This window comes from Colobus angolensis, unplaced genomic scaffold (assembly GCF_000951035.1).
Source record: "Colobus angolensis palliatus isolate OR3802 unplaced genomic scaffold, Cang.pa_1.0 Scaffold75, whole genome shotgun sequence".
In the NCBI taxonomy this organism is placed as follows: Eukaryota; Metazoa; Chordata; class Mammalia; order Primates; family Cercopithecidae; genus Colobus; species Colobus angolensis.
In genome coordinates, this window is record NW_012121265.1 from 12,526,809 (window position 1) to 12,551,776 (window position 24,968).

Sequence of the window (24,968 nt, forward strand, 5' to 3'; positions counted from 1 at the left end):
CAAAAAGAAACCCCAGCTTGGGTGGAGTGGTCTGCGACAAAGGTGCATGTATTTTATGGCCTTTTGTCAGAGTCAGGGCTGGTGCAACTGGAAATGAACAAAGCTTCATGCTGACCAAAGGAATCGAGACAAACCAGCAATTTTATGCTCAATTTTCTTTAATCACCCACTACCATTGTATCAGCTCCTGAAAGATCATAGTCACCCTGAGCTGTGCTCAAAAAAATGTGTAATAATATAATAGTAAAGAAAGATAGGGGGTAGGGAGATTTTAATATTGCCGTTGCCATTAAGAGCATGTGGCCCTCCAGACAGGCAAACGTAGTGGCAGTCTCCCTTAACTTGCTCGGAACCCATTCTGAGCTACTCAAGTGAGATAAATGAGGCAATACATACGAAAGTGCTTTGAGCATTTTGGAGGACAGATACTCTATAAAAGCAAGGTAATATTATTATTAGTATGGATCTAGTTGTCTCCATGATGGAAGATCGATGTGGACCAGGATGCAGGTGATATGAAGGCTGCTTGATTTGCAGCAGGAGACCTGGATTAGGGACCCAGATCTGTCACTAACTTGCTTTGAAACCTTGGGCTGGTTTGTCAATGCCTCTTTTCTTTATTTTTTTTAAATAAGGAGCTTAGATTCACAACAATATTTTCTCATGTGTGTTACTTAAAATAAAATGTCCTTAGTAATCCTTCCTGAGAATTTGGTGGTGTGGTCAAATATGTCTTAAAAAAGAAATAAACTCCATTCTGTGTTTCTTGCCTAGAGAGTAACAGTAGCTCGCTGGTATATTGAAGGTTTAGAATGTCCAATGAGCAAGAAAGCTCTTTAATTCACCATTAATTAAAATGTTTTACCATTTTAAAGTAGCAAAACATTTTTCAAGTTTTCTAAACTTGAAACTTGAAAGTTTTCAAGTCTACTAAAATCCTAACAACATTGTTGTCCTACGGAACAGACTTTAGAAATGCTTCAATACAAAATCTGTAAGATCACAGTTGCTCTCAAATTCTGTGATTTGGTTAAAGCATTCAACATAAAGTGCCACACTGGGAGAAGAAGCACATTTTTCCCAATAGAAACAGGGTTTAGGGAAGGAGAAAAAAGATGGTATATAAATATTTTTAAACTTTTCAATTAAAATGTTTAAGACCGATATCATTTGAAAATGGCTGTTCAACATAATTATATGAAACAAAGGAAGGATTGGAACTCAGCCCATATCTGGAGATGGCCATTTTAATCTGTTATCATTGTGTGATTAGTTATCTGAGTGACCTAGAGCACAATATTTGATGCATCTGTGTTTTCCTCTCCAAATCTACAAAACAAAGGCTTGGGAGAAGTGACCGGTACAGGTGATGCACTTTACTCTTTAGCATAGGATTATTTAATCAAATATCTATTGTGAGAAACTCGGAGGTTCACCAGTGCAGAAATTCACTGTAAATCACAGAGGTGGGAATTAGCTATGCGGTCAGGTTATTGTTGAAATATTTTAACTTGGCTTTGGGATTATGCTGCATGTTACTGACAAGGAAGGGAAGATGAATTGGGAACAGTTGTTTGATGCTTCTCAATGTCAAGGTAAGGATTTAGGTCTTTGCCCTATAGGATGGAGAGCCACGGAAGGTTTGGTCGTCAATGCAGGAACAGCTCTGGAGCTAATTTCCACAGACAAGTCTCTCTGTTAGAAAGAAACCAAACACTTGGGTGTAGCTTCTCCTGGTTCAAAGAATTTTAAATTTTATTTTAAACAACAACAAAGACACTTGGGTGAACCACTTCTTCTCGTGTATGTAGTTAGGACTTGAGTATTTGCAGTAAACAGAAAGGCCAAATGAACCTGGATTAATCAACAAAAGGGATGTAAGGGCTCACTTAACTGAGAGTAGCTAACATACCTAGAGCATATGCTAAGTGCCAGACACTATTAGAAGTGCTTAACACTTATTCATGGATTTCATCCTCACCACTCCATGGGGAACCTACTATCCTTGTCTCTATTTTGCAGGTTGAAATTATGAGACACAGAGTGTCCAAGTTCACATGGCTAAGTTATACAGCCAAGATCTGAACTCAAGTAGTTTTACTCGAAAGTTCATTCTTCAGTCACTTTGCTAGACTGTCTTCTTTAACTGAAAAGTCTGGCAGTGGGATCAGCTGCTTAAATGTCCACATTTAGGGACCCAAAAATGTCACAGGATTAGGCCATCTCTCTCCATCCTCTGACCCTGTTTTCATAAGGATTGGTTTCATCCTTTACCTCCAAGATGTATCTCCAGCAGATGTGGAATTTTCTTTTTTATTCTTACTGCTTACAAACCAATAGTGAGATACTAATTTTGTCTCTCCCTAATGACTCCGCAGTCATTCTAGAAACATGTCATATTGACTTTATGTGGGTCACCTGCCCATCAGTTGCTGTTGCCCATCAGTTGCTATTCAGTTGCTGTTGCCAGAGAAATGGAATATTCTGAATGTCAGTTCTAAAAGCTCATTTGTTGTGCTGCTGGTAGAAGAAAGTAGAAAAAAGTTTAGATTAAATATAGAAATATATCTGAGAGGAACGCGGCTGTTTTTCGGAACACATCAATCCTTGCAGTTGGACCTGTGTCTCCTTAAGTTCTGCATCAGATTGAAAATATTAAAAAATATATAATAAAAAGTAATAGCAATTAAATAAATGATACAACTATTTACATAGCCTTTACATCGTATTAGGTGTTGTAAGTAATCCAGAGATGATTTAAAGTGTACAGGAGGATGTGCATAGATTACATGCAAATCTTATACCACTTTATATAAGGAATTTCAACTTCTGTGGATTTTGGTATCTGAGGACAGTCGTGGAACCAATCCCCTTGCAGATACCTAGAGAGAGTTGTAATTACCAGGAGAAATGTAAATAGACATTCAATGGATAGAAGCACACATTACATTAATGGGCAGGATTCATTTTTTGGCCTCTCCAGTTGGGGTTCTTTCTACAAAAATGTTACCAAATTCGAGTATGTCATATGGAGCCTGAGTAGAGGTAAGGAATATAAAGCCCTTTGGATATGGACTTCTCCCTCTGGGATCGAGTTTACTGTGCTAAAGGGTAAAGAGGAGAGGGAATCTTGTGCCTACACATCTAGAGCAGAGTCAGAGCTGAAATGCTGCTTGATTGAGAACATGGGCATATATGACAGTGAGAAATTTAGGTTAGTAGTTATGTAGAATTTCCCTGCACTGGAATTGTTAACAGGAAGATTGCCAGATCTCCTAAAGCTTTTCAAAAATAGAGTATGGTGCATCTGGAAAGATTAGAGTACTAAGCAATGCCAAAAACAAGAATTGTTCTACGTTGTTCTTCTACCTTTGTGGTTATATGCAATCTTTGTTTTTGTTTGTTTTGTTTTGGTTACTTAGCTTTAATTTTTGGTTTCTGGAAGTTGTTTTATGTCTACTGTCTTGGGCAAAGGGTAAAATGCAGCCAAGAACATATTAACAGATATCCCCTAAAGGAGAAAGCAGGCTTTGGTCTGAGTCAACAAGCTTCGGACTGTGGTAACTTCCATTATTCTTCTCTAGAGTTAGGAATGGGGGAAAAAGAATTTGAAATTCCCACCCGGGGGCATTTGCTCACTGCCTCCGTGCTACCTTTGCATTAATTCTGTCTTCCAGGACCACCAGAGTCTGAAAACATTGTCAGTTATGCAGACTATCTTTTGACATTTTTCACTGGAGGATTCCTGCAGAACCTCTCAGTTTAGGTTTTGATAAGCATCTAAGTCTTTGAACACATTAACATGAGGATTAGTACTTTGGGTTTCTCTGGTGAATATTTTCTTAGGGCTGAGGGTAGAGGAGACTGGCTGGGGGTTGCTGGGGCAGTGCTTTTCAAACTTTAATATGCATGGTAATTATTTAGCAATCTTATTAAAATGCAGATTTCGATTCATCAGGTGAGGCCCAAGGTTCTATGTGTTTAACAAGCTTACAGGTGATGTCCTTGCTGCTGGTCCATGAGCCATGCTGAGAGATGCAGGGTTTGCCTATTTTCTCTCTGTCCGTCCAGCTTTTCCTCCTATCTGCCCCATATATGCCTTCTGAGTAAGTATCATATTTGTGTTTGGCAAAAATATCAGGATGCTTGATTCTCCAAATCATACATGTTTAAGAAAGTATTTTTCAAATTATGTAATGAGGCATTTAAAACTGATCTATCAAACATCCCTCCATCCTATTTTTTAATGACTTTATTGCCTAACCCCACAAGTGACAAAGGAAATATATGATTAATGCTTAACTAATTATTATTTCTCATATATGCAAAAGGAAGCTACCTTCTATTAAAGTGCTCATTCTGGTATTCCTCATTTGATGCCACATTCTTTGGATGCCTGCCAGGTTAACATATAAAACTCTTCTTCCCTCTTCACGACCTTGTGTCTTTTCGCAGGACATGCATGTTATCAGCACCGATGAGAATCAGGTGTTCGCAGCGGTCCAAGAATGGAACCAGAATGACACGTACAACCTCTACATCTCAGACACACGTGGTGTCTACTTCACCCTGGCCTTGGAGAATGTCCAGAGCAGCAGAGGCCCTGAGGGCAATGTCATGATCGACCTCTATGAGGTATGTCACGAGGCATATGTGGTCCTAAGCCACAGCAATGCCCAGCTGGCTGATGGAAGCCCCGCATGGACTCTTTTCCTGGTCATTTTAATACAGTTCCTTATGTGGCCTCATTTCTCTTGGGAAATGGAGAGATTTGCAGAACATTTTTATTAGTTAATTTGCAATCCACGGAACATCTCTGGGAGGGATTCTGGGAGAGATTCTTTTTTGACAAACTCCACAGGACAAACTTAGCGGACTTGCGGAATGTCTGGGGAGGCAGCCAATTACAGGGTTTGACGAGAGTGGCCTGCATGCGATGTTTGGACATAGTTTTGAAAGGCAGACAGGGCCGTGAGTAAAGGGATGGTGGATGACACTCCCTTGTCTCTCAGAAGAAAGAATGAAGGGGATCAGGTCTCCTGCATCCAGTCAGAAGACGCTTCATTTGGACTTGAAGATCTTTCTGGTTAAATAAGCTCCCTTGGCTAATGGCCTTTTTCTCACAGGGCCAGAGAGTGAGATAAGATTAACAGGTGTTTGTCTCCTAAATCCAGAAAAATAAAATAAACAGCTACTACAACAAGAACAGAGCTTAGCAGACTCTTTGTTTCTCAAGATGGCTAAGATTCAAAAGAAAATCATGTATGTTGGATTGGTTAGCTTTCATGATAAATACCAATGCTTTAATTGCCATTGAAGGCACAGTTAGCTAGAAAGAAAACTGCTGCCTTGGGATGGATTTTAGCCATTCGTCAGTCTTATCATGCGCTATGAAAGATTTATAATAGGTTATAATAAGCCATTTGGAAACATTCAGAATTTGGGAAGTGTAACAATATACCTATATTCTATCTGAAAAAAAATCTAAAATGGATTCAGATATGTACAGTCTTATAATGACACTATCATTTAGTCAAGAATAAGCGCAGTGAGTCAAGAGGTTGTTTGTCTAAGAAGTAAGCGTATATCTAGTGTGAAAGAAACTAACTTCACTTAAGAAATTTTAACCTGTCATTGTAATCCCTTTCAATGTGTTCTATCTTCCTCCTCCTTCAGAGGCTCTTAGTGATTTTTTTCTAGTATCTAAACTTCTATGTATGTATAAAAGCCTATTAGTAAACTGTATGCCAAAGTTAGAGCCCAGGTATTTGTAATAGAAATTATGGCAAACTAGCCTAGGGTCTCGTTTATATGTATATATTTAGAAAATTCCACTGCAAACTTTTTCATACTTTCACAAGTTTTTCCACTTCTTCTTCTGCCCATGTTTCAAATAAATACAGTATCATGTATGACAACCTCAAACTGTATTCTAGAAGAAATTTACATATTGTGATGATTTAGTTTCAACTTCATGTTGAATAAAATTTAATTTAGAGTACAGATTTTGGATTTAGGTTGCCTAAGCTTAAATCCTAGCAATGCCACTTATATGTGTTCTTGAGACAAATCCAGTAATTTCTGAGCCACAGTTTCCTTGCTTAAAATATGGAGATAAACATGATACCTACTAGATGTGATTTTTCTGAGGATTAAATGAATTAATCCTTTCAAAGCATGGAGCACAGTGCTTAAAATAAAATAATGCTCAACAAATCATAGATAGCATCATCAATATTATGTTCCAGTGTGTTCAAGCACCACTGCAGTGTTCTACTCTCACAGCTTTAACATCTACCCACATTGTTTAAATGCCCAAAACATTTTTATTATTTCGGATTCCTGCATCTTCCCATATTGCAATTAGTGCAGCCATATGACATTCTTCATACCAAGTAGTTGTCTTTTTTTTTTTCTTTTGAGATGGAGTCTCGCTCTGTCACCCAGGCTGGAGTACAGTGACATGATCTCAGTTCATTGCAACCTCTGCCTCCTGGGTTCAAGCTATTCTCCTGCCTCAGCCTCCTGAGTAGCTGGGACTCCCACCACCACGCCCAGCTAATTTTTGTATTTTTAGTAGAGAAAGGGTTTCACCATATTGGCCAGGCTGGTCTCAGACTTCTGACTTGTGATCTGCCTGCCTCGGCCTCCCAAAGTGCTGGGATTACAGTAGTTGTCTTCTTATAAACAAGTGTAAATTACCACATTTCTTTTTCATTGGTAAATAGACTATAAACAGTAGATATAAACATTTTAAGTGTGTTTTGTTGAAATGTCATGCATTTTCTTGCCTTGACTCAACAATGAGCATGCTCTGAGCATTCACTGACATGAAGTCAAAGCAACTGCCCAAGCTTAATCACCCAGTTTTCTTTCCTGGCCCTCATTCTATCCTTGGTCTCCCAAAAACATGTTCTGACTTTCAGGTTCCATCTTCCCCTTCCTGATTATCCTCTTCCCTCTTTTTGAGTCAACATGGAATTGATTCTCTGGATAAATTTTGTTTCCTGCCAGAAATAAAAACCATTTTAATTGGTCCCTTGATGACGAAAAAATGACAAGTTTAGACAGGAATGACTTTGCAATGTCTTGTTATTTGCAACTCTTTTCATGACTAGTTTTCTGAATTCAAACATCAGTAACAGGTATGGAATGAAAAGAGGAAACAGGGCGACCTCTGGACATGCCAAACATTGCTTTGTTAATCTTGTGTTTCCCCTTTGTGCCTCTCTTGCAACTGACTATCTGTAGGGAAACTGCTGGCTCTTATTATCATCATTTTGAGCAGTGGTATGACTGTATTGTGTAAAGGTGCTCTGCATCCTGGGGCTGGGAGAGAGGAGTCTTTGTTTTATTAGCCTGACAGTTCACAGCAACTTGAATTGAAATTGATGTGATCAGAACGGCAGTACCGTATCTGCTGATTACCTAGATAGAAAGAATATTGGCTGACACGGAGCCTGGCACAAATGTTCCCTTAAATCTGATTGTTCTGGCTAGCAGGAAGCTGAAAGCCATCCAGCATGAATTTCCCAGTAGAATTGTAATGAATGGTGAGAGCTTAGAGATAAATGAGAAGTAAGAAAATCCATAAATGAATTACTAAGGAGCAAAGATGAGCAACACATGAGGTGGGGGTTACAGAGATAGCATACATGGAGTGCATGTCTGCTCACATTTGGGGTGACTGAGGAGGATGGCCTTTGTTCTTTGTTTGCTTCTGCATGCCAATTATGTGCTATTCCTGCATTTGTGAGCTCTTCGGGCTGTTTTAGCAGAGGTGAACTGTATAATGTATAAACATGTAGATGGGTCTGTGCGTCACGCATGTGCACTGCTGATGGGTCTTTGTAAAAAATGCAGAAGGAAGCACTGTGCTCATTAAAATTAAGCATTTTGTTTGCACATACGTTGGAACCTGGATATAGATTCTGTGTTCTCTACCCTAGACCTATGTGTGTATATGGAATGAGAGAGAGAAATGCTAGAGACAAAGTGTTGGGGGTACAGCCTTATATGGTTTAGTTATTGAAATACCAGAATTTTCCATCAGTGTGAATTGGACTCCATTCAAGAGAACCAAGAAATAAGAGACAAGAAAGTTGGCCTCAGAGCAAAAATACTAGAAATGGATTTTGTTGATATTTATAATGTCTAATATTTTGGGCCACTTTGTGCCAGGCATGGTGTAAAGAACCTTCCATAACGATCTCATTCAATGCATACATTAACTTTATGATGTAGGAACTGTTGTCACTTTCACTTCAAATATAAGTAAATGGAGGCAGAGATAATACAGCAACTTTTGCAAGACTCCAAAGATGATAAGTGGCAGAGTTAGGACCTAAACCCTAGGATATGCAAACTCTCAACTACAGACTGTCATGTTTTCCGTGAAGGATCCGCATCTGGGCTCGTATTTGGTTGTGAAGGAGTGATAGCAGTAAGACTGAAGAACATAGAAGGGCAGGGTAAATAGAGTTAGACTTTGCATACCAGTGGAAAACAGAAGACTGGAAGAAGAAAATGATAAAAGTCAATGTAAAGAGAATCAGAAGTTTGATTGCCTGAGACCTATCTATGCAGCGCCTTTAGTACCAAGTGCTGAGTTACAGCTAAGTTCAGGCCATATTGACACATGGCTCTCAGTCTTGTCGGGTGGATGTATTTGTGTAAGAAAAGCCTGGAAACAAGTGTCCTAAAACTCCATCACACCTGAATAGAGTGAATGTTCCAGTGGCATCGTGTGGGTTGGGGAACAGAAGACTGCATGTCTGATGGTGGCCAGAGCAAAAGAAATGTGTTGAGTGTATCTGAGAAGAGTGATGCCTGATGTATTTGTGTAGTGTGGATGATGAGAGGGAGCCCGACAGGTTTGGATGACACCTTCTCTCCTTTGGGAAGGGAATATTAATTAATGATGATGAAGAGCACTTTGGCTTAATAGACAATGACAGTTCGCTCCAGCTGAGTGCAAAGGGTTGTGTTGGGAGTGAAGCCACTTGGCTGACAAATTCAGAATACACAAGAATGTGTGCATACATGAGTGAGCCCTGGTGGGTGTCATGAAGGACAGCCAGTGACCCTAACAGAACAGGGCATGTTCTGTTACACACAGTGTCTTCTGTACATCATGAGGATCCTCTCTTTAAAAGAGAAAACTCAACGGTTATGATAATATAGCATACACCTTGATTTCTTGGAGAAAGACTGCCCCTTACAGTCTAGGTTAGGAGGTAGGGAAGAAAAATGCTCTCCTATTGAAGATACATTTATTACAGGATGTTGAACATACTATTGGCCAGGTACAGTGGCTCACACCTGTAATCCCAGCACTTTAGGAGGCGGAGGCAGAAGGATCACCGGAGGCTAAGAGTTTGAGACCAGCCTGGTCAACATGGCAGAAACCCTGTCTCTACTAAAAATACAGAAATTAGCTGAGTGTGGTGAAGTCCCAGCTACTTGGGAGGCTGAGGCAGGAGAATCACTTGAACCCTTGAGGTGGAGGTTCCAGTGAGCCGAGATGGTGCCAGCCTGGGCGACAGAGTGAGACTCCTCCTCAAAAAAAAAAAAATAATAATAATAATAATAATAATAAAATAAAAGAATGTACTATTATTTCAGGCTACTGTCTCTTGAGGAGGAGAGTGCTGTTTGAGGAGGAGAGTGCTCTTTGGTTGGAGCAACAGAGAAGCAAAGAACATTTAGGTTTCTCTTGGCCAGTGGTTTCCCTGATTGTGAAGGCACCCCTGGCCTCATGTTTCTCCTTCGTGCTATCCTCTCTTGAGAAGAGAAAAAGATCTCATCCACAAAGCCCAAAGAAATTGTGGCCATGAATATGTTCTCCTTCTTGCCACAGTTGTTGTTTCATCTTTTTAATTTTTTTTTTTTCAAATTTTGGCACTTAGGATTTGTAATTTAATTCTGAGACTGAGAGGGTGGTAGTATTCATCTTTTAGTCAGCATTCAAGGCAGAAATAAGCAAAAACACTTGCACAGGAGTCTTCCCAACTTAGCCTCTGCATGGAGCTTACAAAGGGTTTTCTTACACAAATGCATGAGTTCCTTTGAATTAATTTACGATAAAGAGTATAAGGAGTACTAGAGATGTTTATGGGAAGATTCCTGATTCCCACAAAAACAGGACAGAACCATCCAGAAAGTAAACTTTAAAAACAAGGGAGATACCTGTGTTTTTTTCTTTAAGTCACCAAAGAAATTCCCAGCACCTAGCACATTCTAACTCTCAAAAAATGTAGTTGTTGAGATATTCTATGTATTATATCTGCAAGTGCCTAGAAGATCGTATGATACATAGTAGATGCTCAAAAAATATTTACTGAATGACTAGAGTAAATGTACTAATGACTGAATAAAATACAATTTATTTGAGTAGAACATTCTGATGCGATATTTCTCTCAGGCCACTCTATGATAAAAGGAGAAGTTCGAAGAGACAGTACAGCCACAGGCCTAAGGGTGTAGATAGACTCTGTAGTTAGACAGACTGACTTGGAGTCCAGATCTAAGATTCTCCAGGGGGATGACCTTAGGCAAGTGATTAGCCACATCTGAACTTCAGTTTTCTCATCTGTAAATGAGGATAATATGAACTCTAATGCATACAGATATTCACAAGTTCCTATTTGCAAAGCCTTTCATGTACAGGTTGAGGATACCTTATCTGAAATGCTTGGGACCAATAGGGTTTCAGATTTTAGATATTTTTGGATTTTGGAATATTCGCACATATATAATGAGATTTATTGGAACTGGGACCCAAGTATACACACAGGATTAATTTGTGTTTCATACACACCTTATCACATGGCCTGAAGTTAATTTTAAATAATAGGTTTAATTATTTTGTGCATGAAACCGTTTTTTGTATTCTATAAATTTATTTTTTATTTTTTATTGGTACATAATAGACACACATTTTCAGGGTATATATAATAATATAATTTATATAATTAGTAAATAACATATTAGTGTACTTGAGATTATTCATCACCTTAAATATTTTTCTTTTCTTTAGAGTTTTGATTGTGTTTTGCCTGTGACCCATCACATATGATTAGGTGTAGAATGTTTCACTTATGACATCATGTCAGTGCTAAAACATTCTAAGTTTTGGAGCATTTTGGATTTTTAGATTAGGGATGTTCAACGTCTGGTACCTGAAATTTAATAATCAATAAATTTGGGTTGCCATTATTGTAATTTCTTTCCTCCAAAACAGCTTTATTAAATATAATTCACATATCATACAATTTATCCACTTAAAATGTAAAATCCAATGGTTTCCAGTATGTTCACAGAGCTGTGCGGCCACCACCGCAATTTTAGGCCATTTTCATCGTCCAGTATAGAAGCTCCACAACCATTAGTAGTCACTCCCCGTTTCTCCTCCTCGCATCTTCTCCCCAGTCGTGGTTACCAGAGGCTTGGGTGTTGTACCTTCTAACACAGAACTCTCACTGCCTATTTCAGTAGGAACAAAGACAGGGGCTGGCGCGGTGGCTCATACCTGTAATCCCAGCACTTTGGGAGGCTGAGGGAGGTGGCTTGCTTGAGCCCAGGAGTTTGAGACCAGCGTGGGCAATGTGATAAAACCCTGTATCTAACAAAAACAAAACAAAACAAACAAAAAAAAAAACCCCAAAAATTAACTAGGCATGGTGGCGTGCAACTATTGTCCCAGCTACTTGGAAGGCTGAGGTGGGAGGATCGTTTGAGCCCAGGAGGTCGTGGCTGCAGTGAGCTGTGGTCACACCACTGCTCTCCAGCTTAGGTGCCAGGGAGAGACCCTGTTTCAAACAAACAAATAAAAAACAGGGTTCTTTGTATAAAGTTACTTTACTATTATTAATTTTAAAGAGTAGCTTGGTGGAGTGAATGACAATCTGAAGGTTGTATTAGAGTAGGAGACCATAATGTGAGAGGTCACGGGGATGACAAAATTGGAATTAATATATGATAAAGAGTATAAGGAGTAGTAGAGATGTTTACAGGAAGATTGAGTCCCATAGGAAGATCCCACAGTTGTTGACAGCCAAGATACAGGTACCATCTGTATGAGAGAAAAATTAAAGAACAGAGAAGAAGTGTCAGGATAATCAGGATGAAAAGAGATTCTGGTTTCTGGAAAAGGTTTATGAGCTGAATCTTGAGGGATGAATAGCTAGAGGCACATCAGGAGGCTGTCCGAGGGAGTTGGGGGTAACCTTTGTAAACAAAGAGAGTCAGATAAGAGAAGGGAAGAAAGTGTTCTGAGACCATCATGTTGGCAACAGGAAATGCACCAATGTACTTTGTGTTAGACTTAAGGTTTGAGCTGTAACACTTCTCATTTAAAATCTAATTAAAATGATATCTTGACTTATATTAAATAATAAGAAATAACTATTAATTACTTTTGCAATATCTGGTAGCACATTTGTCTATATGAGAAGCAAAGACTAAAGTAGCTTTCCAGCACACTCAGAATTCTTAAAGATCTTTATACAGAATTCAGAAGGGCAGTAAAGGCAACAATTCTTCTCCCAAAGGAGGACAGACTTCCAACAGTGGGATGTACCATTCCCATGGGAGTTTTGTCATCAGAAATTCTGTGTCTATGGGAAGACATGGCTTCTGTAGGAAATACTACTTTGCCCCACCCTACTCCATCCCTCAGCTCCACTGTATTCCATAAATATGCATGCAGTGTGGATACAGAGAGGTTATCTAGAAACATAAGCATGCCCCCTCATCCTCAGTGGAACGTCAGACCTTACACTCACACAGAGAGAGACATATACTACATGCATAGGCAGGTACACGTGTACACCCATGCACATTCCACATTTGGGGCACTCATGCTTGGTATTAGTCCCCTTGATATCCGAAGTCCTACAGTGAGAGGGTAGAGGTTCCAGGAAACGTAGGATGAGACTTAGAATAGAGCACTGGAAGAAAGTGGCTCATGCATGCCTAGGGGTTTCCGTGAGACACACAGAAAGATGGATTTCTCAAGCTCAGAGTGAAAGGAACAGTGAATAGCACAAAAACCTAAGACTAGGGCTGACTACCTTTGCAGACCAGGCCAAAGCAGCAAAAGAAAACAACAAAACAAAAAAACCCTACCTTAAATGGATAAAGTGCCTTGGCTGCAAGAGGAAAATAAGCAATAAGCAGACCCTCTCCAGCTCTATCCTGTGTTGCTACACATTCCCTTTACTTTGCCAAGTTTTTATTCCTCAAGATAAACCTGAAGGCCAAGCTGCCAGAGATGAATTACAAAGCACAGCTCTTTGCTCAAGTGGCATTTGATAATGCCAAGCAGTTGGGGGCCAATAAAGTCACCACTTCTGCAAATCAGCTCCCAAACCAGCTCCCAAACATGCATAACCCTGCGCTGGCACCCTTGCCAGAAGAGGGAGAGGGCAGGAAGGAAAATGGGCAATGAAACTACTGGAATAGGTAACATTTTTATTCCTTCTGCACATACTGTCACCCTCTTGAGTGTTGAATGGCTGAGACAGGGTCATTTCTCATTCCTGAGAATGGTATAGAGGAAAGACCAGTATGACTTTGTGAAATTGTGATTTACGTAATTTAATTTTTTAAAAAACTGGCAGTATATTCATATTTAAGTATGTAACAGCTTCTTGAACATATGCAAAACCAATATGGAGTTCCCTGGTGGGCAGCCCTTGCGGAGCTGGTGCAGTGAATTACTAAATATTATTTGTAATTAATACACTGCTCTTGGGAGGTAGAGTGCTCCTGGAGTTTATGCCTTCCACATTTGTTGAGGTTAGACAATGCACAAGAAATTGTTCTGGCTGCTATTGATTGCCCAGAATGCACTGTGTTTCCTGAGTATAATAGTTCAAAGTATTCCTCTCCACAACTCATTTATACCATTTAGTTGCTTAACATACTTGTTGTTTCAAAAGAGTACAAATGTGGCCCAACTGTAAATTATCCCAGATGCCAGATCAGCGGGTACACACTAATGAGGTCTGACTGTCAAAAGCAAAGGAAAAATGTGTGTCTTCTGTCGATTGAAACCCAACCTCTTAGAATTGACAGATTCAAGCTATATTTGAAGTCAGGCAGATTTGGGTGTGAATCTCAACTTTGCGTGATCTCAGTTTCTTCATCTGTAGAACTGGGGTAAAAGCTGCAGGTGCAGGTTTGTAGTGAGTATTGGAGGTTTTATAAATAAAATACTGGACATAGTGCTTGGCGTTTGGCGAGGTCTGAAGAGGTGACAGCTATTGCCTCACTATTCTGCTTAAAAATTTTTCATGTTGTAAAAGGCCCAAGTTAAGTAGGTTTAAATATGCTTGTTAGCCTGCTCACTTACTCCCTAGGTGTGTTCCAGAAAGCCACCAAGTCAAAGTGTCTATTTCCTCATCCTCAAAATGTAGCTAATGATAATTATTCCATGGTTATTCTGAGTATTAAATGAGGTAATGTACATGCAGCGTTGGAATGCATTACTCAACATGTTTCAGTCCTTTTCCTCACTGCCCTCCTGTTTTCCTGGGTTGTTACAATTGCAAGCAGGGTAAAATGTGCGTGAATGTGTTTGATAAACTCCAAAACACAAGAAAAATATAGTGCACAATTATGTGCTTTTGCAAGATTTTGACAACTTACTAATGATTACTTCTTACCTAACATATAAAAGAGAGGAGACAATCATTTTCAGAGGCAAATAATTAATAGCATCTGTTTAGGCTGAGAACAACGGTATTATAAAAACAAAGTAGGGCGTATTTGATGATTTAGGAAAACCACCATTTATTTAAATTTAAAAGCTGTCCTCTTATATTCAGTGCATTCTGGTGGCTTAACAGAGAGATCTTACACAGAAATAAAGCAACAGTAATTGGATCAGGAGCTTTAACTGACCCCTTTCAATTGCCCTAGCCTGCAGATAGCTTGATAATTGAGGTAGGCATTAAGAGCATAAGCTGTGAAGCCACAGAGTTGTGAGTTGATAAGCCTGAGTCTGATACTTACTGTGTGCCCTTGGGCAGTGTGACCTTAGGCAAGTCACTTTATTTGGATGAACCCGAGCTTTCTTTCTTCATCTGTGAAATAGAATAAACGATACCAAAGAGGACTGTTTTAAGGATTAAGTGAGATTAAGTATTTGAGACTCTGGGTGCTACACTAGCATACAATGAAAGTAACCCTTATTTATTTATTATTACTTACCAAGCAACAGAGCTGAAACCATGAGAATTTATCTCTTGGTAACTACAGGCTCCTGTCAGCCTATGTTAGGGGTAATAAGAAGCCGCTATCAAACTCTTATTATGACCCCCATATGGTAAGGATCACCAATCTGTTGTTGTTTGTCCAGTAGCCTGGGAAGTCATTATACCTTGAGTGTCACCTCCTTCCCTCATCATCAGCCTTTCTTTCCTCCAAGATAAGTGCTCTCAGCTGACTTTGACAGCCTTCTTTTATTTTTAAGTAAACAAATATATCGCTTCTCAAATTGATGTATTTTTCAGCCATGTCAATTTTTCCCAGGTAGCAGGGATAAAGGGAATGTTCTTGGCTAACAAGAAGATTGACAACCAAGTGAAGACTTTCATCACATACAACAAAGGCAGAGACTGGCGTTTGCTGCAGGCACCGGACACGGATCTAAGGGGGGACCCCGTGCACTGCTTGCTGGTGAGTCTTCATATTGAAGCAGAATGCCTCACACAGTAGAGGGACGGAAATGGATATTTAACAGAGGATGAGGATAGTTCTGGAACTTCTGCTGAGTTCATGAACAAAAGGGAGTGGGGAGGGGCGTGAAGGCAAAGGGTATAGAAAACTCACAGCACTGCCTAGTGTGATGTGCCAGAGAGATGGGAGAACATGGGCAGTTTCTTGTGCCCTTCCAGGATCCTTGGTTCCTGCCCAAGTTCTGATGAGGGCCTCTAATGGTAGTTTGAGGGAGAATATGACAGTTTCTATCCCTGGCGAGGATACACCCTGAACAACCTACTTGCTCATGAGTAACCTGTTACAGAACTAATGATACATAAATTCAGCTATAGAGTTGATGAACTGAATGCAGAGTCATGTAGGTGTATTTTCCTGTGGAGATGTTTAATCATATTTTCAGAGGAGTTTATGACTCAAAAAAGGTAAGAACCACTGATTTATACCCTTATTGGTATTCTTTACAATATGTTCTGTTCATTTGTGTCTTATTCTGTAAAGCTTAAGTTGGCAAACTATAGCCTGTGGGAAAAATATGGCCCACCACTTGTTTTTCTAAATAGGGTTTTATTAGAACACAGTCATGCTTATTCATTCACGTATTGTCGATGGCTGCTTTCACTCTACAAAGACAGAATTGAGTAGTCATGAGAGAGACTGTTTGGTGAACAAAGGCCAATGTATTTATTTTCTGTATCATGAAAAAGCCTGATATTTATTACCTGGCCCTTTACAAGGGTTTGCTGACCCCTACTTTAAAGTATGGCTTCCTTTTAGTTGCCTTACATTTGGGCAATGTATAGATTGGTATGAATTTATTTATGCATTTGATATATGATGGCATCCAAAAGGAGGATCAAAGATGAATCTTGCTTTCAAGGAGTTTGCAGTCTACTTGGCTACTTGAATGTGACTAGATTAATAAATGGAAGACTGCAGAGTCACATCTCATTCCTCTTAGTAGCTCTGATGCCTGCCCCAATTTTGACACACAGATAAGTACTGAGTGAATGCAGAAGGAGGTGAGGAAGAGAAAAATTGCAAATTGCAAACATTATTAATACTATCAGTGTCTGTAAAACACTTCAGAAGTTGTGTCTAAATTTAGAAAAAGGAGAGCTGATTGGGTAAGCCTAGAGGGAGGACCACTTCATCTGAGTAAGAAGGGCTTGTAGGGGATGGGGGTGTGTATGTATGAATTACACGTATATAGTTGTTCACACTCGTCATGCAGTTCTGACTTTGATGTTATCTGCACTCAGCTTGCTTCCTTCCATCCCGTAAAGTCTGGACAGTCACTTTGCAGGTTCATCTCTCACAGCTGTAGGCAGGTCACCCTCCTAGTTGAGAAGATGCCAGCAGCCATAGCTTGACCTTATTAGTTGCAGAGGATATCACAGTTGTCACTGTGCATCAGGGAAGCAGTCTAAAATTCAGCTTCCCACTCAGCTTCTATCCTTATTACTGGCAACTTACAGGGGGAAAAGGCCAGTTGTTACAGTAATGGCAGTGACAGAGTAAGTAAATGTAGCAACTATTATTGAATACCTACTCTATGCAAGGCACAGTTCAGTGGCATTTTAAAAAAACTGGGTCACCTTCCTAGTTCAGCTATAGCAAGTTGGAGCATAGTGTTGCTTAACCAAAGATGCGTGGGATATGCCAGTTCCGTAAGCTGGTCTCTACTCCACAATTTGGAGATTAAATGCCTATGAGAGAGAATTAACCATGTCACCTAAATGGGCTTGCCTGGAGACTCTGGCATCATAAATGAACCATTAAAAATGGCAAGGTATTCCCTGCTTCACCCCCAACCCAGTATCAGAAACTCTTGTTGTTGTACTTCCAAAATATAAATGTAGTATCAACTTACTTCCCTATCACCACTGGGACTGCCCCAATCCAAGCCAGCATCGTTCACCTGATCCACAGTGACAGGCTTCTAACTGGTCCTCCCACTTGTACTTGGCAATCCCTTCTCTAGACAGCAGCCAATGGGACCGTTTTTTAAAAAATAAACTTTATTTTGAGGTAAAATACACATACCTGCAATTTTAAGAGTATAGTTCAATGAATTTTGACAGATGTATATACCCATATAACCATTACTACAATCAAGACAGAACATTTCAGTTTCCCTAAAAAATACCTTTGTAGGCGGGGCGCGGTGGCTTACGCCTGTAATCCCAGCACTTTAGGAGGCCGAGATGGGTGGATCACGAGGTCAGGAGATGGAGACCATCCTGGCTAACACGGTGAAATCCCGTCTCTACTAAAAAAAATACAAAAAACTAGCTGGGTGAGGTGGTAGGCGCCTGTAGTCCCAGCTACTCGGGAGGCTGAGGCAGGAGAATGGCGTGAACCCGGGAGGCGGAGCTTGCAGTGAGCTGAGATCCGGCCACTGCACTCCAGCCTGGGCAACAGAGCCAGACTCTGTCTCAAAAAAAAAAAAAAATACCTTTGTGCCTCTTTGCAGTTAGAACCCACACTCTCAGCCCAGCACAACTAATGATCCACTTTATTTTCCTGTATATTAGGTCACTGTTTTTTAAAATTGTGTGTAAATGGTATCAACTTGAACTTTAGAAAAATCAGATCATATCACTTCTTTCCTTAAACCTCCTAATGGCTTCTAATACATGTAGAATAAGTAAAAATACTTTATCATGACCAGTGAGACCTCATGTGATCTGGCCCCTGTGTAGTTCTCCTCCCCGGTCTCCAGCCTCTCCCCTCTCCCTTTCTTCCTTATATGTAAGCCAAGGTGGAGGAGGGGGTTTTTCTTTCCATACCGTGAACTCACCATGTTCATGTATGTCTTAGGGTCTTTGCATACGTTATTATTTCTCTTAAAATGTCTTTCTCTTTGTCTGGCTTGTTCTTGGCATTCAGATCATTGCTTCATTATCTTAATTTTAGAGAACCTTCTTGAACATCCTCTAAAGTTGTATTTGTCTTAACTATTTTTTTTTTCTTCATGGTCCTTACTGTTATCTGAAATCAGCAGGTGTACTGCTTAATTTTCTTGTCCATCTTATCTTCTGAAGTGTGGGCTTCATGAGCCTAGGGACGGTGCCTGTCTTTTTGACCATTCCAAAGAATCAGCTCCAGGAATCATACCTGCCACGTGGTAGGGGCTCAACATCAGGGGTGCCACGTCTGGAGTATGCACTCCATCGAAAGGTGTTGTGACAGTTTCACATTTGGATTTTAATGGACGCTGTTCATTCCCTCTGAGAGTCCACTGGAGGACTTGTCACATTGTCTACCTTCTGAAGCTCATGGGCTCAAGTGGAACCCAAAGTTAACAAAAGCAGGAAGCTCATTAAGATGGAAGAAAACTGGATTATTGGGATACAGATGTGTGGAGCTCAGGAGTCTTCCAGCCTTCCTTCTTTGTTAACCCTGTTGTTTAATGTAGTTTTAACCTGAGCTTCAGAAAGCAGGCTGCAGGTGAGAAAGGGAAAATGACAAAGGAAAGCAGGGAGGAGAGACCAAAATCACTTTACAAAAATCTGCCAAAGACACTAAATAGAAAAGGAAATTTTTGAGCTACAGGAGACGAAGACTGTTAAAAACCTTCTTTAGGCTTGGGAGCTGGTGGCAAAGATGAGATAAAAAGTGATTTTAGATTGTGAGTACTTGGAAAGTGACAGTGTCACTGAAAGCACAGCCTAGTGATTAGAAAAGAGATTTTTCCAGCAGGACTGTTACAGATGTGGAATAAGTTCAGAATTACAGCCCGAATGCAGTGTTCCTGGCAAAAATCTATGCTATAGAAATAAGACATCTAGGGTAATTTGGGCTATATTTTTAGGACTTTTAGACTGATTGCCTGGAGGGCCCAGCTGGGATTTCTTTCCTCTGAAGACAGAATTGTACAATTAGATAGAATATTACAGGTCATGGTCCACCTGTCTCCAAAGCCTCAGGATTGGGCTCCCAAGAGGCAAGATGTGAGCTGAACTGAGCCTGTGACAAATCCTTGGGCCCTTAGGGAAAGCACAGTGTTTCATGGAAAGAGGCGCTGACTTTGTGGATTCGTCTGGCAGTTTTCTTTTCTTTTCTTTTTTTTTTTTTTTTGAGATGGAGTCTCACTCTGTTGCCCGGGTGGAGTGCAGTGGCGCGATCTTGGCTCACTGCAACCTCTGCCTCCCAGGTCCAAGTGATTCTCCTGCCTCGGCCTCCCGAGTAGCTGGGATTACAGGCATGTGCCAGTATGCCCAGCTAATTTTTGTATTTTCAGTAGAGAGAGAGTTTCACCATGTTGGTTGGCCAGGATGGTCTCAATCTCTTGACCTTGTGATCCACCCACCTTGGCCTCCCAAAGTACTGGGATTACAGGCATGAGCCACCGCGCCCGGCCTATCTGGGAGTTTTCTATTGGAACTGATCTGGCAGCTGCCCCAGGAGAATCTATTTTTCACCTTTCTTCCATTGTCTGTGACTCCATATATTTTGCTGATTTGGGCTGGAGCTGAATTCCCCATACCCAGCCAGTGGATCCAGGGGCCTCCGTCCTCTTTGCCATTGACTCTTTATTGAAGATGTAATAAATTCGAATTTCAAGTCAGAGGAAGAAGTTATACAAATGAGTATGTATTTCGGGAGGGAGAGTGTTAGGGCTACTATTTGGGAGCTTGTTCTTTACAAAAGCTCTGATGTGTCTTTTCAATACAGTATTGAGATTAGATACCATGGAGATAAAGGTACCATGAAGAAAGGATCTAAAGGCAGTTGATACAGAGCCTGAGGAGAAAGAATTGGGATTTGAAGCTGGTTGACCCTTAAGTAATATAACAGCTTTTAAAGTTGACTTATTACATGGTGGGGGAATGTCTTCCATTATGTGGTAATTCCCCAGTGGGATCCACAATGCTAGAAATAATTAATGGATCACCTGGAGAACATTATGCTAAGTGAAATAAGCCAGGCACAGAAAGACCAAGTCTATTTCTCTCTTCTACTTGGAACCTAAAACAATCAAACTTATAGAAGCGGAGACAGAATGGTAGTCACTGGAGGCTAGAAGTCGGAGGAAATAGGGAGATATTGGTCAAAGGGTGCAATGTTTAAGTTAGACAGAAGGAATAAATGATAAATACTTGAAATATAAAGTAATAATGGATCAGTTAAATTCAGCAGACATTTATTGAACACTTGCAATAGCCAAAGTACTTTGTTGGTTAAAATAAAAGAATCAGGCAAAGAAAGGTAACTAGTAACTAGAGGTCCACTTATGGTTTCACGGCTTTGCAGACTCCCTGAAATTAAGTGCAAGACTCTGTGTACTTGTCTGTGTGCACTTTTTCTTGGTCTTTAGTTTGCATCAGATGCCCAAAGTTTGTACCTGACCCAGAAAAGATTACAGACTAACGCTCTAGTTGCTCCTAGAATTGGGATGCCATGGGTAATTGATGTGCCATGGCCTGTGACTATGTGTAAGGATGCAAAGGGCAGCTTCCAATAATGTGTGCTGGTCATTCTATCCTCTGTAGGTCAGCTGCTGGCATTGGTGGTTTGGGTGTACATTTCTATATTTTCTGAACGTGGAAAGGTCAGGAAAATAGAGAACTGCCTTTGGAACAGGCTGTGCTTTGACTCTATTGACTTGGAGATAACCCTGGAAAGAAAAAAGCAACTATTGTGACTGTTAGCATGTGTAGGTACTCAGCACATATTTGCTAATGAGAGAAAAGAAGGCAAGAGGACAAGAGAAAGGAAGAGAGGGGCCTGTGATGTGCCCCCAGCCTGGGCAAAATGTGCATAAGAACTGGAGAGCTTTGTCCTGTGTCCTCCAGGAACTTGGAGGGGTTTGATAAGCATTATAATAAAATATACTAATATAAACTGTATTAATTGTTTATGACTTCACTTGGACAAACGTCCAAAACTGGTCAGTGCAACAGCTTAAGTTGAAAAAAGTGAAGATGAATCACTTCACGCTGTTTTTTCCTTAAACATTTGTGTAGACTATAACTGCCTTGAAGAAAATGAAAGAAAAAAGAATATTCTCCTTGTACCAGCTGGGGGCAATCCAGTACTACAAATGTGAGAGTGGAGAAAAAAGTGCACCAACAGATAATTTCTAATGTTGCTGTTACTGCGTGAACTGGTGTCTTTTTTTTCTCAGATTAATAGATCTCAGCCCTCTGAAAGCAATAGCAACAGAGGCATGCTGAGGTAGCCAATGGAAAATGACATCTTTCCTTTGTTTTTGGTTTTGGTTTTTGTTGTTGTTGTTGTTTTGGTTTGGTTTGGTTTGGTCTGGTTTTGTATTAGAGATGGAGTCTCGCTCTGTCACCCAAGCTGGAGTGCAGTGGTGTGATCTCGGCTAACTGCAACCTCCGCCTCCCGGGTTCGAGTGATTCTCCTGCCTCAGCCTCCCGAGTAGCTGGTGCTATAGGTGCCTGCCACCATGCCTGGCTAATTTTTGTATTTTTAGTAGAGACAGGGTTTCACCATGTTGGCCAGGTTGGTCTTGAACTCCTGACCTCAAGTGATCCACCCACCTCTGCCTCCCGAAGTGCTGGAATTACAGGCCTGAGCCACCATGCACGGGCTGACATTTTTCCTTTGTAATGGCAACTTCCCCTTACCAAATAATCCTTAAGTCAGGTGGAAAATGACTTTCAAAATCTTCCAGCCGTGGCAAGCAACTGGCTTAAGATTGCAAGTTAGGTGCTCTCCTGGCTAGGAGAGCCAGGTGCACCTGTTGCAAAAAGTCCTTGGTGATGAAAAATGTCCTCTGTTAAGCTCATATGTCTAGGGATAATCCCCAAGCAGTAGTCTACTTCTTGGAATGCCATACAGATGCTCACAACATTATTCAGATTATGTGGTTTATATTCCTGCTCACATACTTCTGGCATTGCTCTGAGTAAAATAGTAAAGTGATATCTTTCATGTCCTAACAAAAAAGCATTACTTGATATTGCAAGCTTCTATTTATTATCTTGTTTAGATTCTATGCTAGGTTTCACAAAAGATGCAAAGCACTACTTAATGAGTTATCTTTATTTTTAGAGTATATTCTTAGAGGGATATAATTGTATATACTTGAAATAGATAATACAAGATTGTACATAGTGAAATAAATTGTTGTAGATTAGAGGAGGGGAGACCCTGATAGGCTGCAGTTATCAGGAAGACTTTCATGGAAAACTGGTTTTGCACTCCTGGTTTATCCTGTCTTACATCATCTGAGTGCTGTACTATGCTGCTCTGACATCCACCGCATTTAATTATATCTGTTCTAGTCTTCCTCATGGACAAATAAAAGCCAAGCGTCTAAGCCTAATATTTCTTCTAATAGGAGCTGTCTTTTTTACTCTTGTAGAAGATTATAAAATGAAAACTCCTTTTTTTGAAAGATTTACATGAAATTTTTTATGCAAAACCAATCATTTCCTACTATTGTACCTTGAGAATTTTACTTTGTTGGCAGTAAAGAAAATTGTGATCTGCTATTTTATTTCACCAGTGTTCTGGCTGCTTTTATTCCTGAGTTTCATTTTCACTTTGTCATTTACTCCATCCTATATAAATTTAATCACTGCATCTGTAGGTGTCTGAATGTCTGCTGGCTGAATCTTACAGAGCAGAATAAAAGTAATAACAGAGATACATTGGTGATTCCAAAAACTCCAGTTGATAAGATTAGAAAGTAATCTTCCTGAGAGATGAAAAGAAATGTGGGTTCAAACACAAACTTATATTTTTTGACAACTCAGTACAAGAACTATTTTAAACAAAATTCGTATAAGATTTATTATCCATTTTTTCTTGAAAACTGTTGATATCTCAATCAGATAATTTGACTGAGGTTTCTGCACAGATAAACAAGTCCCTTACATTTTCATTTACATTTTTACTCCTAGTGCATTTTGTTTACGAGTATGACTTTTATATTGAATGATTCTGATTCTGATAATATCCTGGTAGAGATGCTGGGTCAGTTGTCTGGCGGGTGTTTGGGTAGTTTCATATACTTTTTCTATACAACTGAGACCAAGGTCTCAAATGGAGGATGACTAAGAGATGCCAACCTACTTTTTCAAAATCCTCCCACCTGACTTGACCTTCTCTCCTGGCTTCGTATCCCATTTCTCCTCCTCAGTCTTTCCTGATGACATACTGTGCTACTCAGCTTTTCTGCTTCTTTTTCTTTATTGTTGCTATTACTAAGGCCTGAAATATTCTTTAACCTCTTGAGCATCTACCTACTGTTCATAACCTATCCATCTTTGCTTCAGGTACTGTTTTCTTTTTGGAGTCATTCATGATTCAAAGTTCAGCATTGTATCTCCACCTTCTACCATCTCATACTATTTTGTCTCTACATTTTTTATGGCTGTTAAAATATTCTCTTTTATGGTAATTAATAGAAGGATCTCATGCCCTCTATGTAAACTGTAAGCTCTGTAATGACAAAGACCAAATTAGATTATACCTAAAATGAAGGTGATCTTTTCTCTACTAACTTGAAGGCTGTTTTACACTTAGTGGACACTAGATATTTGGGGGATGAACAATGAAGGGTAGGTATAGGTACAGTGGGTGGTTGGAGTGGTGCATGGATGTATGGTAAATGGGATGGTTGGTTGGATGGATGGATGGATGGATGGATGGATGGATGGATGGATGATCTAATTCTGAGCTTCAAATGACCATTTTGATTATGCAATTTTGTGGCACTTATTATTTCTCTTTTCAGCCCTATTGCTCACTACACCTTCACCTGAAGGTCTCTGAGAATCCCTACACATCAGGGATCATTGCCAGCAAAGACACAGCTCCAAGCATCATAGTGGCATCAGGTAAGAAGCTTGCCTGGTTTGCTGGCTGTGGTAAATAGCGTTTATTTTAAGAAGCTAGATATCTGTACTTGGAACTTAATGAGCAAGCTAAAAATATTTTTGAAAGGCACCTAAGCCATTGGCCCCGAAGCAAGTCTGCAGAAAACTCCTGCACAGACAGAATGCTTGCAGTCAAAATCTTTCTCAGGCAATGCACCTGCCAATATAGTCCATTGTTGCTTTTGCAGAAAGTTCTTTTCACTAATGTCATCATTCTCTTTCTAGGTAATATAGGTTCTGAATTGTCAGACACTGACATCAGCATGTTTGTCTCTTCAGATGCAGGAAACACCTGGAGACAGGTAAGAAAATACCCTGGGTCAAATCACTGAAGTTTAAGTAACATAAAAATTGCCCAGCTTGGTTCAAATCTGGGAACTTTTTCAG

General features: G+C 40.0%; 1 protein-coding gene across 3 annotated transcripts in view; it reads left to right on the top strand.

Moving 5' to 3' along the window:
- The window catches only part of SORCS1 (sortilin-related VPS10 domain containing receptor 1), a 591,520-nt gene that overhangs the window by 465,385 nt on the left and 101,167 nt on the right, over window positions 1–24,968 (top strand). For all 3 annotated transcript variants that reach the window (XM_011927917.1, XM_011927918.1, XM_011927919.1), the window contains exons 10-13: window positions 4,456–4,635; window positions 15,538–15,684; window positions 24,440–24,542; window positions 24,807–24,883. In XM_011927917.1, the coding sequence (XP_011783307.1) occupies window positions 4,456–4,635; window positions 15,538–15,684; window positions 24,440–24,542; window positions 24,807–24,883 (507 nt within the window). The remainder of the gene's footprint in view (window positions 1–4,455; window positions 4,636–15,537; window positions 15,685–24,439; window positions 24,543–24,806; window positions 24,884–24,968) is intronic.